The 11,865-nt window shown below is 33.1% G+C and overlaps 1 protein-coding gene and 1 long non-coding RNA gene across 7 annotated transcripts; one reads left to right on the forward strand and one right to left on the reverse strand.

Moving 5' to 3' along the window:
* Positions 1 to 4,663: 4,663 nt before the first annotated feature.
* LOC140179906 (uncharacterized) lies at positions 4,664 to 7,860 on the reverse strand. 2 transcript variants are annotated; one of them, XR_011873924.1, is made up of 6 exons: positions 7,733 to 7,860; positions 7,087 to 7,185; positions 6,932 to 6,991; positions 6,504 to 6,625; positions 5,017 to 5,846; positions 4,664 to 4,880 (listed from the first exon to the last, which is right to left on the reverse strand). It is a non-coding gene; the product is annotated as an uncharacterized lncRNA (long non-coding RNA). The 2 variants fall into 2 exon arrangements; XR_011873925.1 differs by lacking the exon at positions 4,664 to 4,880 and having other exon boundaries at positions 5,101 to 5,846; positions 6,932 to 6,996; positions 7,733 to 7,842.
* A 353-nt stretch (positions 7,861 to 8,213) lies between these two features.
* Positions 8,214 to 11,064, forward strand: LOC112757983 (uncharacterized). 5 transcript variants are annotated; one of them, XR_011873927.1, is made up of 5 exons: positions 8,214 to 8,839; positions 8,928 to 9,026; positions 9,117 to 9,181; positions 9,488 to 9,609; positions 10,266 to 11,064. XR_011873927.1 is itself a non-coding variant. In XM_072219871.1 (5 exons), the coding sequence occupies exons 2-5, from the start codon at positions 8,946 to 8,948 to the stop codon at positions 10,453 to 10,455; spliced, it is 453 nt and encodes a 150-aa protein (XP_072075972.1). In that variant the 5' UTR covers positions 8,214 to 8,839; positions 8,928 to 8,945; the 3' UTR covers positions 10,456 to 11,064. The 5 variants fall into 5 exon arrangements, 3 of the variants coding, with proteins under 3 accessions (XP_072075972.1, XP_072075971.1, XP_072075973.1); XR_011873926.1 differs by having other exon boundaries at positions 8,214 to 8,570; XM_072219871.1 differs by having other exon boundaries at positions 9,122 to 9,181.
* Positions 11,065 to 11,865: the final 801 nt, after the last annotated feature.

Consider the following 11,865-nt stretch of genomic DNA (forward strand, 5'->3'; position numbering starts at 1 on the left):
AGAATTAGATTCTTCGTTTTAGCAAGTTGTGGTGTCTCATTCCAAAAATATGCAGATAATATCTTCTTAAATGTTCCGTAAGGTTGAGAAATGGCATTTTAATAATTCATGTACGCAACCAACGTCTACTATATTTTTTCTTTTTATAAAACTTCAGTTGTGGTTGCTTGGCATGTATGCCAGCCCTAATATAATACTCCATTATGACAACGATATATACCATATGCTTCTTCTTTTTTTTTTTTCTTTTAATTTTATCCATTGCTATTAATGATGAGAGTCACTCAGATAAATATGTTTAAAATTTTTTTTAAAGATATTTTTTAATAATTAAAATTTAATACATATAATTGATTAAATCGTATTATTTTTGTCAAAATTAGATCAAATAAATTGATTTTGTTAAAAAATTGGTAAACTATATTTTGAACCAATCTAAATTAATATTTTTTTATATAAATTTTGAGAACTCTAAATTCTAACAATTTTCTTCTCTTCTCTCTATATTGTTACAGAATTGAGATTTAAAATTCTCAAAATTTAAAAAAAAAATATATATATATATAATAAAAATATTTCAGTCATTTTTTATAATAGAATTATTATAATTATTTTTTATAAAAAAAATATTAATTTAAACCGGTTTAAGATTTGATTTATCGATTTTTCGACCAAATTAATTTATCTGATCTAATTTTGATAAAAATAACATAATTTAATTGATATATGTATTGAATTTTAATTACTAAAAAATATCTTAAAAAAATGTTTTAAACGTTTTTATTTGAGACTCCCATTAATTATTATTTAAAACTTTTTTAACAAGTGCACACACAAACACAATGGTCTTATTTTATTGTGTTACATTAAATGTTTTCATTGTAATATATGCGGAGTTTAAAAAGGATACTGAGATGAATTGTTATATTAAAGGTTGTCTTTTGCACCTCCGGGTGGGAGTAGCAACACTAGAGTTGAATCTTTGCACTATCGTGTGTAAGGAAGGTACCTGGAACTTTCGTAGGATAGTTCAATGGTACCATTTGTTTTGTTTTAATTATTTTTTGGCTTTTTTTGTTTATGAAAAGCCGATAGGAATAATGACTTAAATAATGTCTTATTTTGTATTTAACAATTTGTATATACATGCATTCTATTTTCTTTATTGCTCCGCCAAACACCCTACATACATAGCATTATTAATCATTAATCATTATTATTGATAGCGAACGGGACCAAACACTGACGTACAGTCGCAAATTCTGCTTAACTTGAATTTTTGTTCTTAACATCCCACTTTGCATTAACCACTTTGTGGATTACGTCCTTTTCCGAATGCTCCATTTGTTTCTTCTTCTTTTTTTTTTTATACTTTTATAGGATTAATATATCCTATTATTATTGGCCTTTGCCCTACCCTATTTTTTTTTTCTTTTTTTTTCAACATGCATGTCACGTGCAACTATTGAAAGCTAAGGTCACGAATGCTCTAATGTTCGTTTTTTAATCTCTCATAGCTCTATGATTTGGAATATCTCCACCTTATGTATTGTTTATTATTTGCAGGTGTACATGTTAGAAGAACGAAGAGCATGCAATTCAACAAATTACAATTTCACGGATGGTTACTTTTCTGGTGTTTTAGTTGTCAACTGTCAAGTGTATGGAATAGGCAATCATCTCATAAGTTTTACCACTCGGCCATAATAATCGCTTGGTAATTTGTTAGATCCTGGATGTGCGTCCCACGATAGGGATTTTTCACTTTAGTCCATTACAATCTAGAATAGACTCACTCTTACGAAAATAATTTTTTTCCTGATACAAGCCCAGCCCAATTATAGTAATTTTTTTCCGATGAACATGTGTACCTATCGAAAAAATATGAGGCCTAAGCCTAAAAAACTCTTGACCAAAAAAAATAAAGGATGTATTGCATTTAGCAGATAACTTGGTGTTGGTGGACTAGTTTGCGAAATAGTAAATCTATCAACTATCTACAATGGTATTTGCTTCGGTAAAATGATAAATTCATACGTACCAATACATTTAAAATATAGACAAATAATAATAAGTCATATAAAATTTATTTTTCATGTCAGCATCATATTTTTTAAAAAAAAAAATATATATATATATATATATATATATATATATATATCATATCACTAATTTTATTAAAATATTTTTATAATTTAATAAAAATAAAAATTATTTTTTATTTAATTTTATAAAAAGACTTAAATAACTTTTTTTATATATTAAAAAAATTACTCTTTTAGATTAATTATTTAATTTTACTGTTTTAAAATTTAAATAATCTAAAAAATAAAAACAAAAACACATTTAATAAAATTATTTATCTTTCTATAAATCCTAATAATCATTCATACCAAAAAAATTAAACAAATCTAAAAAATACTAAAAAAATATATATTCTTTAGTTTGCTGGTTTCTCACATGAATTTGGATCCTCTAAATTTTAAATTTGTACTTTAGAGGATAAAGTGTGATCTTCTACCCTTAAATAGTTTCTCTCTCATATTTATTTTTGGTTCCACCTATAAAATAAATGGTGAGAGATCACACTTTCCTCTCTAAAGTGAAATTCAAACTTTAGAGAATCTAAATCCTTCTCACATATCCCTTCCCTTCATATCCCTTCATATCACTTTGTATTTCCTTCTCTTCTCTTCAATCTCGCCTCTCCTCCCCGGTAAAGAAGACAAAGAAGCTTCCTCCACAGCGCCCTGCCAAGGTTACTGCAGCTTTCGCGTGTGCCTCATCCAGCCGAGGAGAAGCGTCAAAGAGCGTTGCCATCTTGTGCGTTCCAGAGAGCCTTGCCATCTTGTGCGTTCCAGAGAGCGTCCCTGTCTTGTGCGTTCTAGAGAGCATTACCGTCTTCCTCGTTCTTTATCACCGTCGTCAGCCTCTCCCTTTTAGTGATTCCCTCCCTATGATTTTTGTGATTTTAATTATTATAGCATTGTTGTGATTTTTGTAATTAATGTAATTTGGTTTGATTTCTGTGATTTTATATTAGTTGTTGTTAATTTTGACAAAATAAAAAACTTAAGCATCAATGTGACAGATTGTTGCTGGAGCTTATGGGGTTGCTATTTTGCTTGAAATTGGGGTCTCATTAAGGGAAGTATTAATTGATTGTGTATTGGCTCCTATTCTAGCGATTTCAATGATAACTGAATATTTGGATGAACTTATTTTATTTTCTTGAAAAGAAAAAGGAAAAAGAAAAAAGAAAAAAAGGAAAAGAAAAAAGAATCATGTTTTTTAATTAACAGATATGATGAAAAGAAACTTTGATTAAAAAAGAAAAAAAGAACTGATTGTAGGAGTTCTTTAAGCTATCTAAAGTCTATAGCTTACTTGAGCATATTTGAAGAATCATGTTAGTTTATTCATTTATTTTTTTAATTAACTCTATTCGGCATCTTTGATCCGAGAAGAGCAAGCAAATACAGCATTAAAATTTACATTACATGAACAAGCTTTCATCAAATCAACCATTTATATATTGAAACAGTGTATGGTTTTGATTGAAATTGAGTCTCACTGATGTGATAGTGGAAACTACGTCTTATATGAACAATAAAAGGTAGAAAATAAATTAAATGATATATTGATCTGCATAAAGCCATAAACTCGAGTCTCTAGTTTTCCTAAATCATTTGGGAAGTTTAAGTTTTGGTTTGCTTTGCTTTGCTTTGGTTTATGAAAACATCCCTTTCTATGATCCATTTTTGAATGTCCATATCAACTCCACTCTGCACTTGACAAAGGAGTTTGTACCACTAGGGCATGATGCCATTGTGTTCATGTTAAAAACTCAAAATGAATATTTAATCTCAATATTATTTGTTATTTCATGTTGTTTCTGTTGATGAACAGTGGTCTTGACAATCAAGATCTAAAGGACTTCTTGCTAGATGACATATCCAGACTACACAATCTACAAACCCTGTGAGATAAGTAGATTATTTTGCGTTTAAGGCAAAGTTATTGTGTACCCGTATTTCAGATTTGTTGAGTTGATCCTATTTTCATAGTTCATAAAACACATGGTACAATTCTAATGTGTGATTCTCATGTTCAACACTGTTGAGTTGGAAATCAGTAACAGCTCTAATCCTTGTGAATTGAGCAGCAGTTGTTGAGCAATAAAAATGTATAAAATCCATGGGAAAATATATTCTTTATATGATATATTCATGATGCTGTTTTTTTTTTCCAATGGTAGTGGATAATCTTTGTCAAGAAATTACTCCCATTTGTAAAAGCTAACCAAGGTTGAAACTAGCCTAAGAGGGTATTAGGAAAGTTGAGGCCATCACTTGAGTAAATTGAAACTTTGGAATTAGGGAGATCAAGGGGATCTTTGAAACATCCCATGAACATTCTATTCTCATTGGCAGTAATACATGCATTATTTTAATTCTTGTTAGAATTCTGGTCTAGTTAAATCATGTTGAAAGGTGGAATGGTTGCTTCATATATATATATATATCTTGCTATTCAAGCTGGCAGAAAAGTCAACCAACCTGAACCATAATTGATGTAAAATCCAAATAGGGTTCCCCATCTAGTATTGTAGAAAGTTCATGATAGACTCTCTCAGCATTCAAGAGAACACAAAGTTGGCGAATTATCAAAGCACCTCATCTAGAGCATTAAAAAAATAGAATTTAATAACTAAAGGTAAAAATATAAGCAAATACAATATTTTAGTGAAACTGCATAAATAAAGATAAAATTTTGGAACAAGAAAAAAACATAGTTCTCCAACAGAGAATTGTCTATCCGAAATTTGTCCACCAGAAAAACAACAATATGTCGGAAGTGCTGAGAATCTTTTGCAATAACTGCATGAACATCGAGAACTAGTATTACAACCTGTTTGATTTTTTTTAATTAAAAAAAAGGAAGATGAATCATTGATAATTCCAGTAAATTGCCTATTCCAAAAAGCGAAATTTTGGTGTATTAAAATGAATTTACCTTTAGTATGAATGTAATCTATATCCTGCAATATGAACATAGTAGTGTCACCATGCGCTATCTGGTGACTAGAAGAACGTGCGATCCTAAACTCCTGTTAAAAAATAGAAACCAAACAAATTTTTCAGTACATCTTTCAAAGAACAAACAGAGACTAACCTTAAGGGAATGATGAATATCAACACCATTTCTTGACAAGAATCTAAAGCAGCAACATTCATTGCAGAGACTGCGAGTTTAAGTGGTGGTGTTTTATTTAAGAGTATGTAGTATTAACTCTTGACAAGAATCTTTTCAGTATTTTGACAGTTAAAATAACTAAAATATATTTTAACTCTTATCTTCTTCAGTAGAGGTGTCATCTTCCTCATTCGGTCTAGCTTTGTAATGGGATCCTCAGTACCGCCAGCGCCTCCATCCATCATAGCTGTTGTGCCAGCACCATCAATATCAGAACCAAAGCCACCTCTTACATCATGGTCATGATCTGCACTGGTGAACTCTTGTGTATTTTGGCATTCTTGACTTCTCACCACACAATCATGCTTCTCAGTGACACTAGCTTCATTGCTTTAGGTTTTTACTTGATCTCTGTTGTGCTTCAGTGTAGATGCAGTTCATCCTGCCTTTGTAGCATTTTTGCTATAGTATCCTGCAACTTCTCTCTTCCAGGGGTTCCACCGATCACTCCATCCATATCTACAAAAGTATTCTTGTAATTCTCTTCGTTTTCAAGAGTTCTCTGCATAGCCTTTAATTGCACCTGTTGCTTAGCAAAGAGTACTTGCATTTCCTCAGTAGTGGAATAAAATGCCCGTAGTTGTGTGTCCCTGCATGACATCAATGAGCTTCAGTGGCAAAATCAAAGCATAATGCAGGTGTAGATGTTGCCTCATAAAGTTAAAGTGCCAATCAGCATTTAATACAAACAGTGCAATGCTGCAGCATGTTAACCAACAGGGACTCATAAACAAAGCTGACTAACTTAGCATGAATGACATATCCAACAGATGAATACTAGGATCTGCAATTTTTACTGCAATGACATTGTTGAGTAGTCCATTCTAATAAATACAACAAAAACTATTCAGCCGTGGTCCTACTTTTATTTAGGCTCAATTGTTCTGCTAATTGCTTCCATATTCTTTTAGATGTTTACACATCCTTTATTCTTCATATTTTCAGGATAGCTAAAATCCATTCAGAATCTATGATAGTAATATTCACATAACCATAATATACACACTAGTGATAATTCTAATTAAGAAGTCATAGAATTCCCACTCCTGTCTATTTTAATCACCAATTTAAGAAAAAAATGCTACATGTAAACTGTAAAGCAAGCCAAAGAATTACAATATTCAAGTAAAGTAGCCCATGCTACGATGTCCTCTAATATTCTTTTCTACATACAGATTCATTCTTACATAACTTTCAAACTACAGTTGTCCGGTGATCATATTAAACAGAAACAACTTGTTCCTTACCAAAGCATAAGTCTTTCCTTGGCACCTTTTAATCTCCTCCTCTCAAAATCTAGATCCCGCATTGTGGCATTTATCTCAAGCTCAAGAATAGAAACTTTATCCCATGCTTCTTCTCGAGCTTCCTGCTAACAACAGCAACAAATATTTTCAGTTTCACACAAAGAAACTTCACCACCAAAAAGAAAAATAAGTGCTAAAAAAATAAATAAAAATATAGAAGAGAATAGGGGGGATATTGAATTAGAAAGCTGAAGCAACTTATTAATTAGAATTTCTCAGTCTAGCAACATATAAATAAGATACTGTCATACTCTAAAGTCTCATGGAAATAAGTCATTAATAGTAACATCAATCGGTGGAAAAGCAGACATCATTAACAAACACCTTTATACAAAAACATTCTTGGAACATGAAATTCCGATATCTACCTTTTCACTGTCAAGCTCTTTGCTTAATCTTCTTGTTTCCTCTTCAAGTTCTTCTATTTTCTGCTCTATGAATTTGCATTTTCGATCAGCGAGATAGTAACCAAATCCAAAATATGAAAAGGGGACATAATACACACACAAAACCATATGATTACCTTTGTTTGATTTGCAGTGGTCAGCTTCTCCTCATACAATTCAGTTTTCAACTGGCGAACCTCATTATCAGACACAACCGTCTTTTGCCTAGTATCCTCCTACAACAAAATGGAACGAAGGCACAAACCTATTTATGAAATACACAAGTTATCGGCCATTGTAGGCTAAACATAAGCAAAACCATATCAGTTTGGACCTCAAGGTTTCAACTAACAAACACCTTTTCTCTTTCTAACTCCTACAACATACAGAAAGAATGACAACTTATAAGCTTCAAAAGCAAAGGGAGTACAGTTTTTTACTTTAGCGACAAAACCTTCAAATAGTAAAAAGTTTTTCATACTACTTAGACAAAGATTTAAAGGCATGCATAACAAGATAATAAGACAAACAACTTTGACCAAGCGCGTATCTAAAACTAGTTAAGGAGATGGATAGGCTAAACTTATTAATCACCTAAGCAGAGCAATGATATTGGAATATTTAACAGCACAATAGATTTATCAGAAGCAACACCATTTTTCCAAGGAAGTACAATGTGGACGTGATTAGATACAATAACAGATTCAGAAAAGAAGGTGAAAAAAGAAACAACCATTCTCTGCATACAAACACAAGAAAGTCAAATTACTACAGAAAAATTACATGAAAATCCAACACACAATTACTTAACCAGCACACAATAACCTCGGAAAATCCAGCTAATCAGCAAATCAATTTGAAACAAATAATAGGTATTATCAGAAATCAATTGCTAAACCCTAAACCAGCAAGCAGACGCCAAGGAGATGGCTGTGAAGTGCGAAACTGCGAACAGAGTATTAGTTACCGGCGGCGAGGTGGAAGGCGAGCGACGGCGATGAGAGAGGACGCGACACCGGCGAACAGAGAGAAGGCGAGTTCGGCGAACAGTGTAGATGCAGTTGATCCACATTTTTGCTATGGTATCCTGCAACTTCTCTCTTCCAGGGGTTCGCGCAGCCCCCGCAGCGACGGGTTTGACCACTGTAGCCCCCACCGCGTCGTTGTCATCGCCGAACACGCCTTCTCTCTGTTCGCCGGTGTCGCGTCCTCTCTCGTCGCCGTCGCTCGCCTTCCACCTCGCCGCCGGTAAGTAATACTCTGTTCGCAGTTTCGCACTTCACAGCCATCTCCTTGGCGTCTGCTTGCTGGTTTAGGGTTTAGCAATTGATTTATGATAATACCTGTTATTTGTTTCAAATTGATTTGCTGATTAGCTGGATTTTCCGAGGTTATTGTGTGCTGGTTAAGTAATTGTGTGCTGGATTTTCATGTAATTTTTCTGTAGTAATTTGACTTTCTTGTGTTTGTATGCAGAGAATGGTTGTTTCTTTTTTCACCTTCTTTTCTGAATCTGTTATTGTATCTAATCATGTCCACATTGTACTTCCTTGGAAAAATGGTGTTGCTTCTGATAAATCTATTGTGCTGTTAAATATTCCAATATCATTGCTCTGCTTAGGTGATTAATAAGTTTAGCCTATCCATCTCCTTAACTAGTTTTAGATACGCGCTTGGTCAAAGTTGTTTGTCTTATTATCTTGTTATGCATGCCTTTAAATCTTTGTCTAAGTAGTATGAAAAACTTTTTACTATTTGAAGGTTTTGTCGCTAAAGTAAAAAACTGTACTCCCTTTGCTTTTGAAGCTTATAAGCTGTCATTCTTTCTGTATGTTGTAGGAGTTAGAGAGAGAAAGGTGTTTGTTAGTTGAAACCTTAAGGTCCAAACTGGTATGGTTTTGCTTATGTTTAGCCTACAATGGCCGATAACTTGTGTATTTCATAAATAGGTTTGTGCCTTCGTTCCATTTTGTTGTAGGAGGATACTAGGCAAAAGATGGTTGTGTTTGATAATGAGGTTCGCCAGTTGAAAACTGAATTGCATGAGGAGAAGCTGACCACTGCAAATCAAACAAAGGTAATCATATGGTTTTGTGTGTGTATTATGTCCCATTTTCATATTTTGGATTTGGTTACTATCTCGCTGATCGAAAATGCAAATTCATAGAGCAGAAAATAGAAGAACTTGAAGAGGAAACAAGAAGATTAAGCAAAGAGCTTGACAGTGAAAAGGTAGAAATCGGAATTTCATGTTCCAAGAATGTTTTTGTATAAAGGTGTTTGTTTAATGATGTCTGCTTTCCACCGATTGCTGTTACTGTTAATGACTTATTTCCGTGAGACTTCAGAGTGACAGTATCTTATTTATATGTTGCTAGACTGAGAAATTCTAATTAATAAGTTGCTTCATCTTTCTAATTCAATATCCCCCCTATTCTCTTCTATCTTTTTATTTATTTATTTTTAGCTCTTATTTTTCTTTTTGGTGGTGAAGTTTCTTTATGTGAAACTGAAAATATTTGTTGCTGTTGTTAGCAGGAAGCTCGAGAAGAAGCATGGGATAAAGTTTCTATTCTTAAGCTTGAGATAAATGCCACAATGCAGGATCTAGATTTTGAGAGGAGGAGATTAAAAGGTGCCAAGGAAAGACTTATGCTTTGGTAAGGAACAAGTTGTTTCTGTTTAATATGATCACCGAACAACTGTAGTTTGAAAGTTATGTAAGAATGAATCTGTATGTAGAAAAAAATATTAGAGGACATCGAAGCATGGGCTACTTTACTTGAATATTGTAATTCTTTGGCTTGCTTTACAGTTTACATATAACATTTTTTCTTAAATTGGTGATTAAAATAGACAGGAGCGGGAATTCTATGACTTCTTAATTAGAATTATCACTAGTGTGTATATTATGGTTATGTGAACATTACTATCATAGATTCTGAATGGATTTTAGCTATCCTGAAAATATGAAGAATAAAGGATGTATAAACATCTAAAAGAATATGAAAGCAATTAGCAAAGCAATTGAGCCTAAATAAAAGTAGGACCACGGCTGAATAGTTTTTGTTGTATTTATTAGAATGGACTACTCAACAATGTCATTGCAGTAAAAATTGCAGATCCTAGTATTCATCTGTTGGATATGTCATTCATGCTAAGTTAATCAGCTTTGTTTAGGAGTCCATGTTGGTTAACATGCTGCAGCGATGCACTGTTTGTATTAAATGCTGATTGGCACTTTAACTTTATGAGGCAACATCTACACCTGCATTATGCTTTGATTTTGCCACTGAAGCTCATTGATGTCATGCAGGGAAATACAACTACATGCATTTTATTCCACTACTGAGGAGATGCAAGTACTCTTTGCTAAGCAACAGGAGCAATTAAAGGCTATGCAGAGAACTCTTGAAAACGAAGAGAATTACGAGAATACTTCTGTAGATATGGATGGAGTGATCGGTGGAACCCCTGGAAGAGAGAGAAGAGTCAGGATACTATAGCAAAAATGCTACAAAGGCAGGATGAACTGCATCTACACTGAAGCATAACAGAGATCAAGTAAAAACCTCAAGCAATGAAGCTAGTGTCACTGAGAAGCACGACTGTGAGGTGAGAAGTCAAGAATGCCAAAATACACAAGAGTTCACCAGTGCAGATCATGACCATGATGTAAGAGGTGGCTTTAGTTCTGATATTGATGGTGCTGGCACAACAGCTATGATGGATGGAGGCACTGGCGGTACTGAGGATCCCATTACAAAGCTAGACCGAATGAGGAAGATGACACCTCTACTGAAGAAGATAAGAGTTAAAATATATTTTTAGTTATTTTAACTGTCAAAATACTGAAAAGATTCTTGTCAAGAGTTAATACTACATACTCTTAAACAAAACACCACCACTTAAACTCGCAGTCTATACAATGAATGTTGCTGCTTTAAATTCTTGTCAAGAGATGTGTTGGTATTCATCATTCCCTTAAGGTTAGTCTCTATTTGTTCTTTGAAAGGTGTACTGAAAAATTTGTTTGGTTTCTATTTTTTAACAGGAGTTTAGGATCGCACGATCTTCTAGTCACCAGATAGCGCATGGTAACACTACTATGTTCATACTGCAGGATATAGATTGCATTCATACTAAAGGTAAATTCATTTTAATACACCAAAATTTTGCTTTCTGGAATAGGAAATTTACTGGAATTATCAGTGATTCATCTTCCTTTTTTTAATTAAAAAAATCAAACAGGTTGTAATACTAGTTCTCGATGTTCATGCAGCTATTGCAAAAGATCCTCAGCACTTCCGACAGATTGTTGTTTTTCTGGTGGACAAATTTCGGATAGACAATTCTCTGTTGGAGAACTATGCTTTTTCCTTGTTCCAAAATTTTATCTTTATTTATGCAGTTTCACTAAAATATTGTATTTGCTTATATTTTTACCTTTAGTTATTAAATTCTATTTTTTAATGCTCTAGATGAGGTGCTTTGATAATTCGCTGACTTTGTGTTCTCTTGAATGCTGAGAGAGCCTATCATGAACTTTCTACAATACTAGAAGCAACCATTCCACCTTTCAACATGATTTAACTAGACCAGAATTCTAACAAGAATTAATACAATGCATGTATTACTGCCAATGAGAATAGAATGTTCATGGGATGTTTCAAAGATCCCCTTGATCTCCCTAATTCCAAAGTTTCAATTTACTCAAGTGATGGCCTCAACTTCCCTAATACCTTCTTAGGCTAGTTTCAACCTTGGTTAGCTTTTACAAATGGGAGTAATTTCTTGACAAAGATTATCCACTACCATTGGAAAAAAAAAACAGCATCATGAATATATCATATAAAGAATATCTTTCCCCATGGATTTTATACATTTTTACTGATTTCCAACTCAACAGTGTTGAA

Source organism: Arachis hypogaea, chromosome 16 (assembly GCF_003086295.3).
Source record: "Arachis hypogaea cultivar Tifrunner chromosome 16, arahy.Tifrunner.gnm2.J5K5, whole genome shotgun sequence".
In the NCBI taxonomy this organism is placed as follows: domain Eukaryota; kingdom Viridiplantae; phylum Streptophyta; class Magnoliopsida; order Fabales; family Fabaceae; genus Arachis; species Arachis hypogaea.